Raw genomic sequence first — 24,012 nt, 5'->3', positions numbered from 1 at the left:
AATTTTACTAGTTGCAGTATATGTAAAGTAATTCCTCGTCTTACCATTTGATGTTGCCATTTTACTAACTAATTTTTATTGTAAGTAGAACTCCGTTTACCCTCCAGTGATCCTTATTAATGAATTATATGTAGTTATTGTATTTATTTATTACATTTATATCTATATTTTGCAATGTACATTTCTATGCAATATTTGTATCTAGTCATTTATATATTTTAAATATTTACTTTTATGTAATGTTAATAAATAATTCAATATAATGTTAACGGATCGTTTAATTCTTTAAGTCATTATTAAAAAGTCTAAGAAAACAAATATTTACAATCATGTTTCGCTTAAATATGTAATAATATACAACTAAAGTTTATACATCCAATAACGTTCCTCGAGGTCTTGTTCTCTTTGGATCTGCTTCGGGAGGGGGCATGGCTTTCCGTTTATTCATTCCCTTTCTCTCCAATTGTTTTTCTATTATTCGCGCATTATTAGCATACGAATCAGCAACTTCTCTCTAGAAAAGAGTAACGCATTAAATAGAAATTGCATTTTACGAAACAAAGAAATTAGTATAGTATTTAATTTGTGCATATTTCATCATAGCTCGACATAGCCTTCATTTGCAACACCTTGTTCGTGTATCTTTTTCATTAGAATACTAAGAGCAACAGACATTATTAGAACGATAGATTTTTAACAACTTACCGCTTCAATTTCATCCTCTTCTTCGTCGATTGTAGAAACAGTAACCGAACTGAATTTTCCCATGTTCTTTGTATGTTTCGTCACCATTATTTTCTTGGGCTTTTCGATAGCCACTTGATTGTATATGTCCGTCATAGGACCTTCGCCAGAACTTTTAATCACCGCACCTTTTACAATAAATACAATGTTCGTCCCTTGATCGTGCTTATAATAGAGAAACAGTCCGCACCTGTGGAAACACATGTACAATTTGTAATTAACACCTTTTGCTGCAACTTGCTAAACCGTTCTATAGGTAACGATAATTTTAAAAAATGCTTTTTAAATATTTACAAAATGTATGAGATTAAGAAACGTAAAAATATTGTTTACTTTTTACACTTCTGACGATGTTGTTTCTCTATGCCTTCTGTGCGTTTCAAATATACAACTTCATCTTGCTCGCAGGTCATTTTATGAGCATGTTTACTTCCATCGATAACTCGTGCACCATCTCTCTTTCTCAAAGGCAATTTTTCTATGGCACAATCTATATAAACGTGAAAACATTTATTATTGTATCTTTAATTACATATTTCGCGAGAATAAAGTTAGATTGTATACAATAATTAAAACGATTCTAACCTAAAATTAAAGTCATTTGTCCGCATAAACAGTAATAAATGTGTAGCGGCTTTTCTTCGCTATATTCTTCTTGATCCTTGGTATCGGAGCATATTATACTTCTTGATACTACTTTCGGCATTTTTACTCATAATATGTCCGATACTATTATGATAGAGTCGATACGTCCTTCCTTGGCGTGTAAACACTGATGATAACTAAATCAGTGGTTCTCAACCTTGTTGATATATGTACAAATATATCTGCAACTATCGTCCTTCCACGAGAAGAAGGCATAACGTGTTTACATCCTCACTCTTGCTGCAGCCCGCTGATTGGCTGTCACAGATCTTCGTCACCGTTTTCGACCAATACCTGTAAGTCAGCTGACTGCGACAGGAGTGGGGATGTAAACATGCTGTGCCTCCTCGTGGAAGAATGGTACTTCCATTGTGGATGATTTTGTATCATCTTAATTAGCTGCAGATTTTCTTTGCAATAATTATATAGATATATTTTTATTGATTACATTCCTTTCAATAAGTAAACGAAGAATTAGAATTAATTAGTTTTCTCCCAAATCAATTGAGAACTTTTACAATGCGCTTATAGTATGCATACATAAAACATTAACACGTTCACTGTCTGGTCTCTCAGCGGCGTATCCAATAGCTTGGTGATGTGACCCATATACGGGTCATGGACAGTGAACGTATTAAGTGTGTAAAAATTTCCATAGTAAAATACTTTATAAAACTTTATAATACAGGACTCTTCATAGAGAAGAAATATTTTTGTATTATATAAAACAATCGTTAATCTAACTGTTGGATAATCCAGTAAAGTTCATAATTTGAAAGACGAATTCTTTTGTTTTCGTTCGAATATTAATAATGAAGACATAAAATTCGTTGCTTTTTTGAAGCGTCATTTTCATTAGAGATTTCTATAAATTATGGACTTTTACACTTTTATTGATTTCAAACGTTGTAAATTGAATGCAAGTAATGTTCAAACAATTGAGCATGAATTCATAGATTTTTGTCTTTCCAAATTTTGATAACTGGTTTGCCTGAAATTAAGAAATTATTTACATTATGTTCTGATTAGTAAATTAAAATGAATTTAATGTATCAATATTTTATTTACGGCTTTATTAAAATCTACTTGATTATTTAAAATATTTTCAAATTTTTGAGATCCTCTTCCTTATCCAATGGGTAGTTCATTAAAATCGCAAAATAAATAACAGAAAATTGCGTTTGAACACCTACGCGTAAAAACTTTTTATTGTATCAGAAACAATAAGCGTCTGTTAAACAATGGAATAGCGGTACATAACGGTGGCTGCTTGTATATGATGTTTCTATGATTTTAATACTTTGTTTTCATCCATGTACTGCGTATGGCTCAAAATTTTAGTGACTCATATCTCTACCTTATCTCATAATCCTACCTTCTCTACTAATTTTCAGAGTCAAGAAAGTGTTTCTTCCACACAATGCAAGGATTAAGGACATAATTTACATGATAGGATGAAGCATAATGGAGATTATATTTCATTAAATTCAAATCAGTGAGGTGGCCATGGTTCTAAACAATTATCAAAATATCTCCAGATTGATAAGAAAAAGTCAGTTACGAGTAGACCTTTTCACCTTATGGACTTTCGTGGCCCAATCTGACTGCCTTACCGACCTGAAAATTCGGAGGTGATTATAGCGCCCTCTTCTCATGGATGGCGGTCAGTTGAGAAACTATTCACTGAATTAGTATTGATAGGCAGACAGCTGTAGTGTGTGGTAAATACATGTGAGTTGAGTATGGAACGGATCAAAAAACGTAATTTTCAAACGACCATAACACCTACAATAGTAAATATATTTCAATGAAACTTTTTTTTGAAGTAGAGCTCATGGGTACCTACAAAAAAGTATTACACAACTTTTCTGTAGGACGTCAAATGAAATTATTAAAAATCAAAAACGAATTTTTAAGAAAAATCGACAGGGGGTAGTTGCTGAAATTTTTTGGCGAAATTGAAAAGTTTCAAATCACCCTGGAAAAATTATTTTCAATTGCAGGGATCAATTGCAATCATTTTTGGTCAATAGATATACCTTCAAAATCCTACGTACTTTCGAGAAAAAAATTCTTTACCGAAAATATGTGTGGCTTGAAATGGTCCCCCAAAATTTAATGCGTATCTTTAAAATGTCATAACTTCTAAACGGATTGGAGGATTTTAAAGTTTCAAAATGCAAACAACGCTTTCTTGATGCAGAATATGTAGGAATTCCAAAAATATCCTAAAAGTTGTTCTTTAAAATCAGAAAAACCCCCTAAAACTAGTCCAATATTCAAACGGCCATAACTCCTACAATAGTTAACATATTTCAATGAAACTTTTTTTTGAAGTTGAGCTCATGGGTACCTACAAAAAAGTATTACACAACTTTTCTGTAGGACGTCAAACAAAATTACTAAAAATCAAAAACGAATTTTTAAGAAGAATCTACAGGTGCCTAAATTTTTTGACGAAAAAAAAAATTTCAAATCGTTCTAAAAAAAATACTTGTGGCTGCAGGGTGTCAGTTACAATCATTTTTGGTGAGCAGTCATATCCTCGAAATCCTACTCATTTCCTAGAAAAAAATTCGAGAAAGTGTGAAATTTTTTGATAAAATAAAAAATTTCTAATCGTTCTGAAAAAATTATTTTCGGTTGCAGAGGTCAATTGCAATCATTTTTGGTCAATAGACATACCTTCGAAATCCTACGTGCTTTCGAGAAAAAAATTCTTTACCAAAAATATAATGTGTGGCCAGTAATGATTGTGTAATTTCATTTTCTGTCTCACTTCCTCTTGTGTTCATTTGTGTAACCTGTTGGTAATGTAGCGAGTGACACGAAAATGGTAATGGGGCACTAGAGCCCCATAAAAATGGGCCGAAAAAATACATTAAATGTAAGGTCTACTTGTGTATACCTCATCTGTGTTTGAAACGTCGAAACCTCATCGAAATCCCTCGAAAACTCAAAAAAGTTAATAAAATTCAAAACTTTACATTTTTTTCATGATTCAAAATTTCCAAAACTCAAATATAAGAAGTCTATTACGAAAATCCATAAGACCTCTTCAAGACTTAATTTTTAACGTCCGTACGACGTCCATTTTGAACGTTCATGAGACGACTTGCAGACGTTAATTTCAAACATCGATAAGATGTCCATTTTGAATGCTCATAAGACGATTTTGAGACGTAAATTTCAAATAACGATACGACATACTGTCTGGGAAGTACTTATACAATATCAAATTTACAATATTAAATTTAATTTAACTTAATGGATTCAGCAACAGAAACAGTTAAACTTATTGTAGTCAATCTCAAATATACAAATAAAGTCATCGATTCAGTTATTAAATTAAACTACTGTAAAATATGCGAAGCATACAAAAAACTAGAAGATGAAAAACAGTAAAAAGAAAACCATTAAAATTCATGTAACGTAAATCTCGAAGAATCCAGCTGCCAACTGAAGGTTCACAGAACACAGTTACGAGACGCTCCGGTAAAATTCTCTTACAATGTAATTAAATATATGCACAACGTTTCAGATAAATAGATCCAATAGTTTCTCTTTTTAAAATTCTCGAGTATTACATTATTTTTTAGTGTCCTTTCCTTAGAATAATTTCGTTTCTATCGTCGTTGTAAGGTGGCGCTAGGATCGCGGAGATGTGTCGCCATCTGCGGACGAGAGTCGTAGTACACAGCGAGATAAGCAAAGAGGATCTCCAGCGCCCCCTGTGGTCGGAAATGCTACTGAGCCCCGCTCGGCGACGAGTCGGTGTTCAGTTGAGTTTAATACGCAGTCGAAGGAGGCCAGTCGAAGCGAGCACGGGATGCCAATGGTGGCTGGGCAATGAGTCGCGCGACGTTCGTTAGATAGAATGTGAACAGTGATAAATCGGCGTAATGTGGTGCATAATCGAACTGTAATCGAGCTTGCGAAACACACGCGGTAATGTGAGCTGTAAAAAGTAAAAGGCGACAAAGTGCAGTGACTCGACGTTTGATTGGTGGTGCACGCAGAGCGGCCCTTCGCGCATACATACATGTACGTATTATTCATGCTGGTATACAAAAGGCTCACACGACGAATCTTTCTCTCTCTCTCACGATTTCCTCTCTTCCACTCTAACGTTCCTTCTGCATTCTTGCAGTAGCTCGCACGTAGTTGCACCTTTTTTTTCTTTGTTTTACTCGAGATTTACGACCGCGCCCTCGTCACTTCGTGCACGATTCGTTGATACGATTTTTCAATTTGCTAAGAACGACAATCCACGCAGGGTGGGCTCGTCGATCGCACGGCACGTCAAATTTGCAGAATCCTCCTTAGCGCTGACAAAGAAGGTGCGAAGAGAGACAAAGAAAAGAGACGGTAAACTCTCGCGGTACGGCGTATCGCTGAAAATATGAATTAACAAGTCGAACGTACGGAGAGACGTGGAATTTCTATGATTCTCCCTTCTATTACTTGCGAAACATTCGATTAATTCGATTCACCAACATTCGCTGGATCGAAGGCGGCTCTCTTTGTTTACTTTCGCCGTGTCGCGAACGTGCACGCGGTGTATTATCTGTGATATAATTTTACGGTGTTTATAACACGGAAACAGATTTGTAGCTTTGCCATGTTATTGTGGGCGATTTTGGGTTAAGAGAAATATTTGCGTGCATCGAGAAATTTCTTAATCGTTTTATCTGTCAGCTGATGGTGAGTCAGCCATGCCAGTGATGGACGATATTTCTAAAAATATTAGTAACCGATGTCAACGATATTTTTATACTTACGTAGATATAAATAATATAAATAATTAGTTTGTGGAAAGGGTTTTATACAGGGTCTTCGGCCACCCCTGGGAAAAATTTTATTGAGAGATTCTAGAGGCCAAAATAAGACGAAAATCAAGAGTATAAATTTCTTAATAGAGGCTTCATTGAAAAGTTATTAACGTTTAAAGTTGCGGCTGTAGAATGGCAATTTATCCATCTATTTGAATTTTTTTCTCGAAAATGGGTAGGATTTTGGGGGTATGTATATTCACCAAAAATTATTGTAATTGACCCCTGCAATCGAAAATAATTTTTTTAGATCGAATTGAAATTTTTTAATTTTATAGAAAAATTTGCCCCCCACTCTATTTTTTTTCTCAAAAGTGGATAGGATTTTGGGGGTATGTCTATTCACCAAAAATGATTGTAATTGACCCCCGCAACCAAAAATAATTTTTTTATAATGATTTGATATTTTTTAATTTCGTCGAGAAATTTCTCCATTTACAGAATTTTTTTCTAGAAAGTGGGTAGGAATTTCGGGATAGGTCTAATGACCAAAACTGATTGTAATTGACCACTGTAGCCAAGAATAATTTTTTTATGATGATTTGAAATTTTTTAATTTCGTCGAAAACTTTGTCCACTTACTCAATTTTTTTCTCGAAAATGGTTAGGATTTCAGGGATGTGCCTATCCACCAAACATGATTGTAACTGACCCTCGTAACCAAAAATAATTTTTCTAGAACGATTTGAAATTTTTTAATTTCGTCGAAAAATTTTAGTACGTATTCGAATTTTTTTCTTGAAAATGGTTAGGATTTCAGGGGTATGTGTATTCACCAAAAATGATTGTAATTGTGCCCCGCAACCAAAAATAATTTTTTTATAATAATTTGATATTTTTTAATTTCGTCGAGAAATTTCTCCATTTACAGAATTTTTTTCTCGAAAATGTGCAAGATTTCGGGGGTATGTCTATTCACCAAAAATAATTGTAATTGCCCCCCACAGCTAACAATATTTTTTTCAGAACGATTTGAAATATTTTAATTTCGTCGAAAAATTTCACAACTTCCTGAATTTTTTTCTTGAAAGTGGATAGGATTTCAGGGGTATTTGTATTAACTAAAATTGATTGTAATTGAGCCTTGCAACCAAAAATAATTTTTCCAGAACGATTTGAAATTTTTTATTTTATCGAAAAATTTCACACTTTCTCGAATTTTTTTCTAGGAAATGAGTAGGATTTCGGGGATATAACAGTTCACCAAAAATGATTCTATTTTACCCCTGCAGCCACAAGTATTTTTTTTAGAACGATTTGAAATTTTTCTTTCGTCAAAAAATTTATGCACCTATCGATTTTTCTTAAAAATTCGTTTTTGATTTTTAGTAATTTTGTTTGACGTCCTACAGAAAAGTTGTGTGATACTTTTTTGTAGGTACCCATGAGCTCTACTTCAGGAAAAAGTTTCATTGAAATATATTTACTATTGTAGGAGTTATGGCCGTTTGAATATTGGACCAATTTTAGGGGGTATTTCTGTTTTTCCAGGGTTAAAGAACAACTTTTAGGATATTTTTGGAATACTAAGAGCAACAGACATTATTAGAACGATAGATTTTTTCAACCAATAATTTACTTTGTTTTGTATTTTTTTAATTTCGTCTAAAAATTTCAGTACATATTCGAATTTTTTTCTCGAAAATGGTTAGGATTTCAGGGGTATGTGTATTCACCAAAAATGATTGTAACTGACCCCCATAACCAAAAATAATTTTTCCAAAATGATTTGAAATTTTTTAATTTCGTTGAAAAATTTTAGTACTTATTTGAATTTTTTTCTGGAAAATGGTTAGGATTTCAGGGGTGTGTCTATCCACCAAAAATGATTGTAACTGACCCCCGTAACCAAAAATAATTTTTTTAGAACGATTCCAAATTTATTTTTCCGTCGAAAAATTTAGGTACCCTACTCCCTGTCGATTTTCCTTAAAAATTCGTTTTTGATTTTTAATAATGTCGCTTGACGTCCTACAGAAAAGTTGTTTAATACTTTTTTGTAGGTATCTATGGGCTCTACTTTAGAAAAAAGTTTCATTGAAATGTATTCACTATTACAGGAGTTATGGCTGTTTCAATATTGGACCATTTTTATGGGGTTTTTCTAACATTACGGGGCCAAAGAACAACCTTTCCAATATTTTTATAATTGTTACTTATTCTGCATTAAAATACGCGGCGTTTGGCTTTTTGAACATTAAAATCGTCCAATCCGTGCAGAAGTTATGGTGTTTTAAAGATTCGCATGAATTTTACGGGAAGCATTTTTGGCTTGAAATTATATTTTCGGTAACGAATTTTTTTTCTCGAAAATGGTTAGGATTTCGGAGGTATGTCTATCCACCAAAAATGATTGTAACTGACCCCCGTAACCAAAAATAATTTTTTCAGAACGATTTGAAATTTTTTACTTTAATTTTTTAATAACTTTCTAATGATATCTCCATCAACAAATTAGTATTCTTGATTTTCGGCTTATTTTGACTTCCAGAATCTCCCATTAAAATTTTTCCCAGAGCTGGTCGAACACCCTGTGTAACATTCTAGTACAATTTTGTTACAAAGTACTGGGATTATAAGCAAATTCTTTAGGTGAAGATATTTATTTCGGTACAAAAATGTGTATGTATTATTTACGTATAATTACCTAACAACAATGAAAATAGTGAATTGTTTCGGTTTGCCGGCTATTGTAACGCAAGACCATGTGGTCATAATTTTAATAATTGCATATTCACGATGTAAATCGAAATATTGACTGAGAGCTATTACTCTCAGTAGTTATCAATACATATCGCTCGAACAACAGGAATTATTGGGTCTGATGAAACCTTTTTTGTTAATCTGAAGATTATTTTTTGAAGTCGAAGATCTTGGATTTTGAGATTATGAATTGCGAGACTTTTTACAGATTGGCATAAAAGAGTGTGAAAGTAACATTTCAAACGAAAGAGATTAATAAATAAATAAGCTAAGAACGAAACATAGTTCTCTTAGGAGTTACAACATGGTGAGGAAATATCCAGTAACGAAGGAAGAAGAAGAAAAAGAACAATTGCCTATTAAAGAGATAAAAATTTCAAAAGGAAGGAAGAGGATAAGATTGCTAATAAGACGGTAATAAATGATATTAAAGAACTGAGAGAAAATATGAAAGAAGTACAGAATGCCATAAGGGTATTGCATAGATGGAGGTGAAACTAAAAATAAATGCTACGAGAAGCAGAAGAAAACATAATCTCCTCGAAATAGCAAGAGATGTAGCCCAACAGGAATGTAATGCATTTGATTTGAGACGCTGAAGGTGTAACAAAGCTGAAATTCTATTTGAAGATAAAGAGGAAGCAGATTCTTTCCTAATTAAAAATGATCTGGTTAATTCGAAGATAGAGACTATTGTACAGGGATGACATTAACAACATATCAGCTGGAAGAAAAATCTGTCTATATATTTTCATTGCAAAGAAGGACATATTACCTTCAGCAGAGATTGTATCTCTATACATCAATTATACAGAGCATACAATGATCTAAGTTTTTACGAAGCTATTAAAGTATCTAATAAGAACTAAATATAGCAAATAAAGTGGCAGATGAGAAGGTAGTTATAGTAACGAAAGAAAACTTGTCAGCAATGAAGGAAGTACCAAGAAAGAAGCGAAGTTAAAGAAGATTTGAGAAGAAAAACTACCTGAAAAGAGGACTAATATTGTATAGACTAAGCCATCTTCTAAAATATAAGTGGATAAAGGTAGATTGACCAGAGAATACAAGAAACTGAGAGATTCAAAAAGATCACAACTATGGATATGATATTACGGAATTGTAGAAGAAGAAAGCAGAATTAGAACAATTTGTAAGTGAAGCAGACATTGTTTGCATCGAAACATGTTCAAGACTAGATGATAAAATTGAATTAACAGGAAAGATAAGAATAATAAAAGAGGTGGAGGAATTATGTTCTTTGTAACAAAACATTTAAAAGTTAAAATAATAGACATTTGCATTATTCAAATCTGCAATCTAGAACAACAAATCTTTTTGGTTGTCTGCTAGAGAAGAAACAACTAATTGATGAATTTAAATTGATTGCTCTAACAATGTAGACAATTGGGTTGTTTGTTGGATTCCGATGTTTTAGCAAATAAGTAGTCCTAGGACTACTAACGTAGCTATCTCTAGGAGTTTAAACTGTGAGTAACGAAAACAAGAGTGACTCAGTCGTCAAAGTCGCTGGGTTGAGATTATCAGTAACTAAAGGATTAGGAAGTTAGTCATCCAACATGTTACTTAATACTAGTTGATATAAATGTACATCATATGACTTCAAATTATGTTTATTGAGATGCAATTGGAGAAAAGTTGTATGATTTAATAGATAGAAATCAATTATAATAACTCATATTTACATTCTAGAGGTGAAATATGTGGTGTTGGAAATGTATCCGCGGGGTGGCGTGGCGAGCGGTGTGTATAGGGTTCGCAGAGTTTTCTTTTGTCTTCTCGTTTTTGTATTTTAATAAAACTAAGATAATCTCATGTAGTGTTGTGTTTCTACCCAGAGGACGTATAAGGGAAAGTTATTAAACAAATTCTTCATATTATACAATCCTAAAGTGGAATTCAGAACAGTGTGTTCAAACGAGCAAAAAGCTAACATGGCAACATAGATCTAATACCAGTTAGAATTAATAGTATTGCTACTGTATCCCAATATGAGGAACCTCTAGGATCATTTCACTTCCCAACAGTAGATATGAATAGACACATTTATAAGAAAAAATCCAATAGACTGTAAACTAAAAGGATGGACTTTTGAAACTATCAAAACTTGTTCGATAATCAGTAGAGCCACTTTTTAAAGTATGACAACTTGATAACTGTGGAGAAATATAACATATTTGTAAAGAAAATGAAAGAAGCATTTAAAAACAATACATCTGCAAAGATAAGAAATAGAAATGAGTTTTGCAGAAACCTGATTGAATAATGGGACATGAAATACAGTAGGATAGTTAGATTAAGGAAAGCAATCTTTGAAAAATGGAAATGTAATACTACGCCTCTAGATTAGATAGAATATAAAAAAACAAATAGTCTTAACCAAAAAAGTAAGCAGCATGAGGAAAATTTTAATCGTTCACAAGTATTCATCAGTCTATACAGCAGAATGTATTGCAATAATGAAGGCAGTGGATGTAGCATTAGAAGAATGTAATAATTCTTGTTCAATCTTAAAGAACATTAACAGCCATTCAAGTGTTGCATCAGTAATGACTAATCTGCATATTTGAGACACTAGGAGCAAAAGTAATCAATGTATTCATCGGGGAATTAAAGGAAATAAAACAGCTGATAAATTAACAAAGGAAAGCAACATGGAGTATAAGGATCATTTTAAGATTCCTTTTGCAAACTTGAAGGAAATTTTTCAGCTTAGTATAGTAAAGGTAAATCTTATTATGGAAAAGTATAATGAATCAAGATCGGATGAATCACTTCCTAGAGAAGTAATAATAAGATGTACTGGAATAGAATGAAATCATTACAGTTTAAAAAGTTCACTAGCAAGAATAGGAGTATTTGAAAATGCGGAGTGTGAATGTTCTCATCGTAATTAAGATATCCGCCATGAATTATGGAAATGCCCATTATACAGGGTGTTCGGCCACACCTGGGAAAAATTTTAATGGGAGATTCTAGAGGCCAAAATAAGAAAAAAATCAAGAATATCAATTTCTTGAATGAGGCATCATTAAAAAGTTATTAAAAAATTTCAAATCATTCTGAAAAAATTATTTTTGGTTACGAGGGTCAATTAGAATCATTTTTGGTAAATACAAATATCTCTGAAATCCTACCAACTTTCGAGAACAAAATTCGGGAAGGTGTGAAATTTTTCGACGAAATTAAAATATTTCAAATCGTTCTGAAAAAAATATTGTTAGTTGTGGGAGTCAATTACAATTATTTTTGGTGAATAGACATACCCCCAAAATCCTACCCATTTTCGAGAAAAAAATTCAAATAGATGGACAAATTGCCGTTCTACAGCCGCAACTTTGAACGTTAATAACTTTTTAACGAAGCCTCCATCAACAAATTGGTATTCTTGATTTTCGTCTTATTTTGGCCTCTAGAATCTCCCATTAAAATTTTTCCCATGGTGGCCAAACACCCTGTAGAGAACACAGACATGTAATTCCATCAGGGACTAAAATCTCAAGGCAATAAGAATAATAAATGAGTTTATTAGTAAGAACGATTTAAAAATCTAAAAATGGACTTGCATTTCGCCTGAGGATAAAAAAAACACATCGCTCATTACTAATGTCATGTCGTCTCGCGATCCTTTTTGTGCGCGCGTGTTGTACGTTGAATCTGTTTCCTCGTCGTCATCACGATACCGCCGGGTACGGAAAATCGAGGACGGATTTTACATTCCGGAATTACTTTGTGAGTAAATTACGTTGAAAGTATCTTATTTAGTTTCTATGAAAAATTTTCTGCGAAAATAAACATTGCATCGAAGGGGTTATGTTCACAGTTGTTTTGATCCTTATGCTGACAACTGTGTACTCGACTATTTTTATAGTTTTTATAACATCTATAACTATTCTTATATTTTCTCCAGTTCTCCATTTTACGTTTTAAAGATGAACTTATGCCAAAAGAATCTTAATCTTAAGAAAAGAAATTAAAACATTCCGGGAAGACGTGGAAATCGGTAATTGTTATTTTATATTTTATATACGGAATATAAGGGTTAGGAAAAGAATTTCGTTTCTGCAGTTTTCAAATTTACATTATTATAATGTATTTAGAATTATATTATTATTCCAAGACTAACAAGGGACCATCCCGAGGAGTAAATCTCCAATTTTGATGAAACTTCGCAATCATGTAGTTCTCATAAATCTATTAGACACGTATTTTTTTGTAGCTGCTAATATTCACTTTAAGGGGTTGAAATCAGACATCAAAGTTGGGGGTTCAAAACATACTTTGTTGAATATCTCGGAAACTCTTAGAGATAGGGGTGTGCTTCAAATGGATGAAATTTATGTTTTTAAACGGCGAATTTCATGGTGTAAAGAGATTTGCAAAACTTTTATTTGTTTAAACAATATGTTAAAAAATAGCACATTTTTTAATTTTTTTCGTTGGTTATTAATGATTTTGTTTTCTCCATTTGTACAGAGAAACTACACATCCATGTACAAAATACGGATAAATTGGAATTTTGATTTTTTCACAATAAAGAAAGATTTTATATTTGTAATTTTATTCGTATTTCGTGTTGTACGAAGTACCAGATAGCATACAGGGTGTTCGGCCACCCCTGGGAAAAATTTTAATGGGAGATTCTAGAGGCCAAAATAAGACGAAAATCAAGAATACCAATTTGTTGATGGTGGCTTCGTTAAAAAGTTATTAACAATTAAATTAAAAAATTTCAAATCGGTTTGGAAAAATTATTTTCGGTTGCGGGGGTCAATTACAATCATTTTTGATGAATACACATATTCCCGAAATCCTACCCTCCTTCGAGAAAAAAATTCGGGTAAGTGGTGAAATTTCTCGGCGAAAAAAAAAATTTTTCAAATCGTTCTAAAAAAATTATTTCCGATTGCAATGGTCGATTATAATCATTTTTGATGAATAGATATACCCCGGAAATCCTACCCAGTTTGGAGAAAAAAATTCGAGAAAGTGAAAATTTTCAATAAAATTAAAAAATTTTAAATCATTCTAAAAAAATATGTTTGGTTGCAGGGGTCAATTACAATCAGTTTTGGTCAATAGACATATCTCCGAAATCGTACCCACTTTCAAGAAAAAAATTACCGAAAATGTAATTTCTGGCCATATCTTTAAAAGATCATAACTTCTAAACGGATTGGCCGATTCTAATGTTCAAAAAGCCAAACGCCGCGTATTTTAGTGTAGAATATGTAACAATTATAAAAATATTGGAAAGGTTGTTCCTTGGCCCCGTAATGTTAGAAAAACCCCATAAAAATGGTCCAATTTTCAAACAGCCATAACTCCTATAATAGTGAATATATTTCAATGAAACTTTTTTCTGAAGTAGAGCCCATAGGTACCTATAAAAAAGTATTAAACAACTTTTCTGTAGGACGTCAAGCGAAATTATTAAAAATCAAAAACGAATTTTTAAGGAAAATTGACGGGGGGTAGGTGCCTAAATTTTTCGGCGAAAAAAAAATTTCAAATCTTTCTGAAAAAATTATTTTCGGTTTTGGGGGTCAATTACAATCATTTTTGGTGAATAGACATAGCTACGAAATCCTACGCATTTTCGAGAAAAAAATTCCTTACTGAAAATATAATTTCAGGCCAGAAATATCACTCCAAAATTTGAAAAGGTCATAATTTTTGAACGGGTTGAACGATTTTAATATTTAAAAAAGTAATCAGCGCGTTTTTTAGTGAATAATATGTAGAAATTGTAAAAATATTGTAAAAGTTGCTCCTTAATCCCGTAAAATGTGAAAAACCCCATAAAAGTAGTCCAATTTTCAAACGGCCGTAACTCCTACAATAATGAACGTATCTCGTTGAAATTTTTTTCTTAGGGATAGCTCACAAATACCTACAAAAAAGTACTAAACAACTTTTCTGTAGGACGTCAAGCGAAATTATTAAAAATCAAAAACGAGTTTTTAAGGAAAATCGACAGGGGGTAGGTGCCTAAATTTTTCGGCGAAAAAAAAATTTCAAATCATTCTGAAAAAATTATTTTCGGTTTTGTGTGTCAATTACAATCATTTTTGGTGAATAGACATACCCCCAAAATCCTATCCACTTTCGAGAAAAAAAATAGAGTGTGGGGCAAATTTTTCTATAAAATTAAAAAATTTCAAATCGATCTAAAAAAATTATTTTTAGTTGCAGAGGTCAATTGGAATCATTTTTGGCCATTAGACATACCGTCGAAATCCTACCTACTTTCGAGAAAAAAATTCGAGAAGGTGTGAAATTTTTCGACAAAATTAAAAAATTTCAAATCGTTTTGGAAAAATTATTTTCGGTTGCAGGGATCAATTACAATAATTTTTGGTGAATAGACATACCCCCAAAATCCTACCCATTTTCGAGAAAAAAATTCAAATAGATGGATAAATTGCCATTCTACAGCCGCAACTTTGAACGTTAATAACTTTGTAACAAAGCCTCCATCAACAAATTGGTATTCTTGATTTTCGTCTTATTTTGGCCTCTAGAATCTCCCATTAAAATTTTTCCCAGGGGTGGCCGAACACCCTGTATGCGATCTGGTACTTCGTACAACACGAAATACGAAAAAAATTAAAAATATAAAATCTTTCTTTATTGTGAAAAAATCAAAATTCCAATTTATCCGTATTTCGTACATGGACGTGTAGTATCTCTGTACAAATGGAGAAAAAAAAATCATTAATATCCAACGAGAAAAATAAAAAAATGTGCTATTTTTTAACATATTGTTTAAACAAATAAAAATTTTGCAAATTTCTTTATACCATGAAATTCGCCGTTTAAAAACATAAATTTCATCCATTTGAAGCACACCCCTATCTCTAATAGTTTCCGAGATATTCAACAAAGTATGTTTTGAACCCCCAACTTTGATGTCTGATTTCAACCCCTTAAAGTGAATATTAGCAGCTATAAAAAAATACGTGTCTAATAGATTTATGAGAACTACATAATTGCGAAGTTTCATCAAAATTGGAGATTTACACTTCGGGATGGTCCCTTGTAAGTTTCATACGATACGAACTAAGAAAAATACTACGCGGGTTAGGTAATTCATTAGAGTGGTCGAAGCGAAAGAAGCAAGCAGACCTAACCCAACTTTACATAACGATAGTCGTGACTGAGAAAAGGCTTCTGTCTCAGCTAGGATGTTTCCATTTAGAACTAATTTAATTCTAGGAATCATGATTTTGTAATGACACTGTTTACGATACGACCAGTCGAATTATTAATTATTAGAGGTTGACACGGGTAAAGTCGTATTTCTTTCTTTTTTCTAGGTAAACGAGCGCGTTCACACGTTTCTCACGTACAATAATCGAGACACTCGACCTATCTGTATTTATTATCTCTCGAGGACAGGTGAGAGTGAAAGAACTTGTATGTTGGCGAATAAACGTTGATTCTATTCTTCGTCGTAGCGTGATGCAGAGATGATTACAAAAATACTATTATCGTATTTAATGAATGCTTAATTTTCTGTCGTAAATCAGTAGCTCTAAAGAATTTCATAGTATTTTTTATGTGGTGCAAAGATGATTAAAAAAATATTATTATCGTATTTAATGAATGCTTAATTTTCTGTCGTAAATCAGTAGCTCTAAAGAATTTTATAGTATTTTTTATGTGGTTCATAGATGTTAGGCTCGTATCGGATTTGATATCGTCTTATTTTGCGTTCATATAGAATGTGATTTGTTGTTAACAATGTGTTTTCGCGATTGGTGTTATGAGTCTCTTTTGTCAAGGATATAGTCGTGATTTTTGTGTGACCATTTGTTATAGTTTTTTCTTTATTGCTGATAATACTATTCTAGGATTACTTTAGGTTGAGCTCTGAGAGATAAGCAGTCGCAGCGACGTTGCCGATTTTTCGGTTACCTCTTAGCCAATCCTATTCGAGCATATTGCTATTCTTTTCTGACGCGTCAAAATAACCGCCGTCTCCATGGCAACGACGAGGCGACTATCTAACAACGAATCCTATTGGTAGTTACTGATGTACGTTACTGAGCATATAAGTAGATTAAATGGCGGAATATGACAACGAATTTTTGACGTTTAAAAAATTTCTTTGAACATTCGTAATTTGTATTATTTTTTATACTTTCGTATATTCTATTTTCCACACTTTCTCGTAGTACAAACGTAGCAACAAAATTCTACCGCTTGAAGGGTTACACCGCATCGGTGGGTCTAAAATGAGCGCCATTTTCATGAATTTTTTAATGAATATTTTAGTAAAATGGAACCCACGGCAAGGTAGTCTTTTCCATCGGGAGGGAAATGTAAAAAATCGTTATTTATTTGTAACTTTGCAATGCATCGTATATCGAAATGTTTTAAACTAATATAATAAAATCGAGATACATTGAAAAATGTAAAGTAGTATTTACGGATTGGAGGATTTTTATTTTTCAAAATGCAAACAACGCGTATTTTAGTGGAGTATATGTAGAAATTCTAGCAATGTTGAAAAAGTCGTTCTTTGACACTGTAAAGTGAGAAAAACCCTCTAAAACTGGTCCAATTTTCAAACGACCATAACTCCTACAATGGTAGAAGTATATCATTGAAATTTTTTCCCGAAGCAGAGCCTATGGGTACTTACAAAAAAGTATTAGACAACTTTTCTGTAGAGCGTCAAACAAATTTATTAAAAATGAAAAACAAATTTTTAAGAAAAATCAACAGGGGTGCCTAAAAAAAAATTTCAAATCGTTCTGGAAAAATTATTTTCGATTGCGGGAGTCAATTACAATCATTTTTGGTGAATAGACATACCCTCGAAATCCTACACACTTTCGAGAAAAAAATTCGAGAATGTGTAAAATTTTTAGACGAAATTAAAATATTTCAAATCGTTCTGAAAAAAATATTGTTAGCTGTGGGGGTCAATTACAATTATTTTTGGTGGAAAGACATACCCTCGAAATCTTGCGCATTTTCGAAAAAAAAATTCGAGAAAGTGTGAAATTTTTAGACGAAATTAAAAAATTTCAACACATACTAAAAAAAATATATTTAGATACAGGGGTCAATTACAAGCATTTTTGGTTATTAGATATATCCTCGAAATCCTACAGACTTTCGAGAAAAAAATTCGAGCAGATACTGAAATTTTTAGACGAAATTAAAAAATTTCAAATCATACTAAAAAAAATATATTTAGTTACAGGGGTCAATTACAAGCATTTTTGGTGAATAGACCTACCCTTGAAATTCTACCCACTTTCGAGAAAAAAATTCTTTAGCGAAAATCTAATGTGAGGTCAGAAAATGCACCCCTGAAATTTCATGCGAATCTTTAAAATGTCATAACTCCTGAACGGATTGGAGGATTTCAATTTTTCAAAATGCAAACAACGCGTATTTTAGTGGGGAATATGTACAAATTCTAACAATATTGAAAAAGTTGTTCCTTGACACCGTAAAATGAGAAAACTCCCTTAAAACTGGTTCAATCTTTCAAACGGCCATAACTCCTACAATAGTAAAGGTATCTCATTGAAATTTTTTTCTGAAGCGGAGTCCATGGGTACGTACAAAAAAGTATTAAACAAGTTTTCTGTAGAGCGTCAAACAAATTTATTAAAAATGAAAAACAGATTCTTAAGAAAAATCGAGAAGGGGTAGATGCCTACATTTTTCGACGAAAAAAAAATTTCAAATCGTTCTAGAAAAATTATTTTCGGTTGCGGGGGTCAATTACAATCATTTTTGGTAATTAGACATACCCACGAAATCCTACCTACTTTCGAGAAAAAAATTCGAAAAGGTGTGAAATTTTTAGACGAAATTAAAAAATTTCAAATCATACTAACAAAAATATATTTAGTTACATGGGTCAAATACAAGCATTTTTGGAGGATAGACCTATCCTTGAAATTCTACCCACTTTCGAGAAAAAAATTCTTTACCGTAAATCTAATGTGAGGTTAGAAAATGCACCCCTGAAATTTCATGAGAATCTTGGAAAATGTCATAACTCCTGAACGGATTGGAGGATTTCAATTTTTCAAAATGCAAACAACGTGTATTTTAGTGGGGAATATGTAGAAATTCTAACAATATTGAGAAAGTTGTTCCTTGACACCGTAAAGTGAGAAAACTCCCTTAAAACTGGTTCAATCTTTCAAACGGCCATAACTCCTACAATAGTAAAGGTATCTCATTGAAATTTTTTTCTGAAGCGGAGTCCATGGGTACTTACAAAAAAGTATTAAACAAGTTTTCTGTAGAGCGTCAAACAAATTTATTAAAAATGAAAAACAGATTCTTAAGAAAAATCGAGAAGGGGTAGATGCCTACATTTTTCGACGAAAAAAAAATTTCAAATCGTTCTAGAAAAATTATTTTCGGTTGCGGGGGTCAATTACAATCAATTTTGATCATTAGACATATCCTCGTAATCCTACCCATTTTCGAGAAAAAAATTCAAATAGATGGACAAATTGCCGTTCTACAGCCGCAACTTTGAACGTTAATAACTTCTTAACGAAGCCACCATCAACAAATTAGAATTCTTGATTTTCGTCTTATTTTGGCCTCTAGAATCTCCCATTAAAACTTTCCCCAGGATTGGCCGAACACCCTGTATATAAATTATTGTTCTCGTTATACGATTATTTATTTCCTATACGATCTTGGTACAATCTCATCCCGGATTCAAATCCCAAATCCAGTCTAAACTATAGTCTTACTTAACCTCTTACTTCAGAGTGAGCAAACTATGAGTTTAGAGCCACTATAGTGGTGCATCGTACCTAAGAGGTTAAAAGTAGAAGGTGCAATTGAATTTTTCTTACACACAAAATGCACGAAATTATTTCCATATTGTATGCATCGTTCAATTACATTTATTTTTGTCGACCTATTTAATACGTAAATGCTGCGCTTGATATCGTAGCGGTAGTTTCTTTTCCATCGTTCGACAATGTCAGGGGGACAAACACTTTCCCGTCTGTGTGCTTTCTCGAATATCTCGGAAAAATCACGGTCCCGGCGTGGCGTTTGCGCGCCGAGGTGCGTGCAATACCCGATGGCTGTTCTATCGCCCGTGCAAACAATTTTTATTGCTGTGTAACGTAGGTAGCCTGAACAGCGGCGCATGTGGGCCGCGCAGGTATCGGTTGTAACAGATAAAAGCCCGAGTCTTTGTCCTTTTCCACGTGATCGGCGAATTTCAAGTCTCTCGTCATCGTCGCACGCGCGCTCGCGTACCACGCGTGACCGCGTCTCTCCTCTTTAGGGAACAGATGGAAACTTGTGGACACTGTTTGTTTGTGTTTAGTCTATCGGAAAGTTCTGCTCGTTTCCAACAATAATGGAAATCAAAGTGTCCCTTTTCCATCTATACTGCGGGCCATAACTATAGCACCACTAGAATTCTCGAGAATTTTATTAACCAGTTAACTGTGTCGCTGTTAAAATATTGCGTCAAAAAGATAGGTTTATTTTATTAAACTCGTCATGATACAAAATCCTGGCACTTCTCCATGACGAGTATACTCGTCAATCACGGCTAACTGGTTAATTAATGATTTTTAAATATTAATATATTACGTATTACGCAAATCAGGCTAAAATGAAATAAGTAACCAAAATATAACGCTAAGTATTTTAGAGACGCTATGGCACCAATGCAATTATAATGGAATTTTAGGTTATAATTTGAGTGAATAGTTACTGTAATGGAGGTTATAGGATTAGACAATAAAAAATGACGCGTGTACTTTTTAGGTTATGTTTGATATTGCACGAATCGTTGTATACGTAGTACTGTTCTTCAACTGTTGTACTCAAACAGAAGATGGCGTGCGTGTTTGTCAACATAGAAATGAGGAACGTTTCAAACAGAAGATGGCGTGCATGTTTGCCAACAAAAAGTAATAAATTGAAATTGAAACATATTCTTCTTCTTCTTATTTTTATAAGTCGTAATTTCAAATGTTGCAAAGAATAAATAAGAATTTAACTATTGGATCGAACGAATGTCACGAATGAATTGTTAAATGTTTGATTGTATTTATTATTTATTATTTGAATGAAATGTTAAATTTAGAAAAACTGGACAGAATTTTCCATCAGATCAGCTCGAATGCACCGAGTACTCGTATAGTTTAAACGAGTAATACAGTACTCGCCAGTTTCATCGCTGTTTGCTCCTATAAATAACGTCGAAGTTGCTGCAACCGATACGCAGAAAACTTTTATTAACTATCAGTGACACGATCTGAATATCGGATTGTCCTTCGATCGATGATTCATTGGCACCGAGTAGACTTGTTCGAAAATAGCGATCGCAATAATAATACTAATAGATGAATAACACAGTTATAAAAATATAAAAATATAAAATGAAACATTTATAAAAATACAATTTATTTGGGATGTTTTTTTTAATTGAATGGTTGTAGGGATATGAAGTTTCTCTTTGTTGCATTCGTGACCTTCGTTATTGTTATAAATAAAAAATTACTATTGTTTTTTATATTTTATACAGGGTGTTCAGTCACCTCTGGGAAAAATTTCAATGGGAGATTCTGGAGGCCAAAATAAGACGAAAATCAAGAATACCAATTTGTTGATGGAGGCTTCGTTAAAAAGTTATTAACAATTAGATTCCAAAATTTCAAATCGTTTTGGAAAAATTATTTTCGGTTGTTGGGCTCAATTACAATTATTTTTGGTGAATAGAGATAATCTCGAAATCCCACCCATTTTCGAGAAAAAAATTCGAGAAGGTGTGAAATTTTTCGTCGGAAAAAAAAATTTCAAATCGTTTTGGAAAAAATATTTTCGGTTGCGGGGGTCAATTACGATCGTTTTTTATCATTAGACATACTCCCGAAATCCTACACACTTTCGAGAAAAAAATTCCTTACCGAAAATCTAATTAGGTGCTTAAATTTTTCGACAAAAAAAAATTTCAAATCGTTTTGGAAAAATTATTTTCGGTTATGGGGATCAATTACAATCATTTTTGGTGAATAGAGATAATCTCGAAATTCTACCCATTTTCGAGAAAAAAATTCGAGAAGGTGTGAAATTTTTCGTTGGGAAAAAAAATTTCAAATCGTTTTGGAAAAAATATTTTCGGTTGCGGGGGTCAATTACGATCGTTTTTTATCATTAGACATACTCCCGAAATCCTACGCACTTTCGAGAAAAAAATTCCTTACCGAAAATCTAATTAGGTGCTTAAATTTTTCGACGAAAACAAATTTCAAATCGTTTTGGAAAAATTATTTTCGGTTGCGGGGGTCAATTACAATCATTTTTGGTGAATAGACATAACCCCGAAATCCTACCCACTTTCTAGAAAAAAATTCGAGAAGATATGATATTTTTCGAAGGAAACAAAAAATTACAAATCGTTTTGGAAAAATTATTTTCGGTTGCAAGAGTCGATTACAATCATTTTTGGTTATTACACATACCCCCGATATCCTACGCATTTTCGAGAAAAAAATTTCTTACCGAAAATCTAATTTCAGGCCAGAAATGCATCCCTGAAATTTCATGCGGACCTTTAAAATACCATAACTCCTAAAAGGATTGGACGATTTTAACGTTTAAAAAGGCAAACAACGCGTATTTTGGTGTAGATTATGTAGAAATTCTAACAATAATGAAAAAGTTGTTATTTGACGCCGTAAAATGAGAAAAACCACATGAAAATGGGCCAATTTTCAAACAGCCAATACTCCTACAATAATGAATATATGTCAATGAAACTTTTTTCTGAAGTAGAGCTCATGTGTATCTACAAAAAAGTATTACATAACTTTTCTGTAGGACGTCAAATAAAATTACTGAAAATCAAAAACGATTTTTTAAGAAAAATCAACAGGGGGAGTTCCCAAATTTTTCGACGAAAAAAAAAATTTCAAATCGTTCTATAAAAAATACTCTTGGGTGCAGGGGTCAATTACAGTCATTTTTGGTGAACAGTCATATCCCCGAAATCCTACTCATTTTCTAGAAAAAAATTCGAGACCGTGTGAAATTTTTCAAAAAAATTAAAAAATTTCAAATCATTTTAAAAAGTATGTTTGGTTGCAGGGGTCAATTACAATCATTTTTTGTCAATAGACATATCTCCGAAATCCTACCCACTTTCAAGAAAAAAATTGCTTACCGAAAATATAATTTCTGGCCATATCTTTAAAACACCATAACTCCTGAAAGGATTGGACGATTTTAACGTTTAAAAAGGCAAACAACGCGTATTTTGGCGTAGATTATGTAGAAATTCTAACAATAATGAAAAAGTTGTTCTTTGTCCCCGTAAAATGAGAAAAACCACATAAAAATGGTTCAAATTTCAAACAGCCAATACGCCTACAATAATGAATATATTTCAATGAAACTTTTTTCTGAAGTAGAGCTCATGGGTATCAAAAAAAAAGTATTACACAACTTTCTTGTAGGACGTCAAATAAAATTACTAAAAATCAAAAACAAATTTTTAAGAAGAATCGTCAGAGGGTAGTTCCTAAATTTTTCGACGAAAAAAAAAATTTCAAATCGTTCTATAAAAAATACTTTTGGGTGCATGGGTCAATTACAATCATTTTTGGTGAACAGTCATATCCCCAAAATTCTACTCATTTGCTAGAAAAAAATTCGAGAAGGTGTGAAATTTTTCGACGGAAAAAGAAAATTTCAAATCGTTCTGGAAAAATTATTTTCGGTTGCGGGGGTCAATTACAATCATTTTTGGTGATTAGACATACCCCCGAAATCTTGCGCATTTTCGAGAAAAAAATTCAAATAGATGGACAAATTGCCGTTCTACAGCCGCAACTTCGAACGTTAATAACTTTTTAACGAAACCTCCATCAACAAATTGATATTCTTGATTTTCGTCTTATTTTGGCCCCTAGAATCCCCCATTAAAATTTTTCCCTGGGTTGGCAGAACACCCTGTATATTAAAAAAAATATTATGAAACAATTTGCCACAAAGGAATGCTTAATTAGCGAGAGTAAACATAAATAGGAAATTTAGTACATGTTATAAC

The 24,012-nt window shown here is 32.7% G+C and overlaps 2 protein-coding genes across 2 annotated transcripts in view; one reads left to right on the top strand and one right to left on the bottom strand.

The window, feature by feature from the left end:
- Positions 1-260: 260 nt before the first annotated feature.
- On the bottom strand, positions 261-1,614 carry LOC143349171 (STING ER exit protein). Its single transcript, XM_076780213.1, has 4 exons — positions 1,330-1,614; positions 1,078-1,234; positions 706-934; positions 261-514 (listed from the first exon to the last, which is right to left on the bottom strand). The coding sequence occupies exons 1-4, from the start codon at positions 1,448-1,450 to the stop codon at positions 368-370; spliced, it is 654 nt and encodes a 217-aa protein (XP_076636328.1). The 5' UTR covers positions 1,451-1,614; the 3' UTR covers positions 261-367.
- Positions 1,615-5,160: 3,546 nt separating this feature from the next.
- The window catches only part of Mical (Molecule interacting with CasL), a 223,137-nt gene continuing 204,285 nt past the window's right edge, over positions 5,161-24,012 (top strand). The window contains exon 1 of the mRNA XM_076780078.1: positions 5,161-5,433. Coding sequence (XP_076636193.1) covers positions 5,432-5,433 — 2 coding nt within the window. The 5' untranslated portion in view covers positions 5,161-5,431. The remainder of the gene's footprint in view (positions 5,434-24,012) is intronic.

This window comes from Colletes latitarsis, chromosome 12, assembly GCF_051014445.1.
Source record: "Colletes latitarsis isolate SP2378_abdomen chromosome 12, iyColLati1, whole genome shotgun sequence".
NCBI lineage: Eukaryota > Metazoa > Arthropoda > Insecta > Hymenoptera > Colletidae > Colletes > Colletes latitarsis.
The sequence above is the reverse complement of the archived record's forward strand: the minus strand, read 5'-3'. Positions and strand labels throughout refer to the sequence as shown.

Coding starts and splice junctions, on each gene's coding strand:
- LOC143349171 (XM_076780213.1), bottom strand. CDS start 1,450: ATGCCGAAAGTAGTATCAAGAAGTATAATATGCTCCGATACCAAGGAT. Junction 935..1,077: donor CATCGTCAGAAGTGTAAAAA/GTAAACAATATT, acceptor GTGTTTCCACAG/GTGCGGACTGTTTCTCTATT. Junction 515..705: donor AAGAGGATGAAATTGAAGCG/GTAAGTTGTTAA, acceptor ACTCTTTTCTAG/AGAGAAGTTGCTGATTCGTA.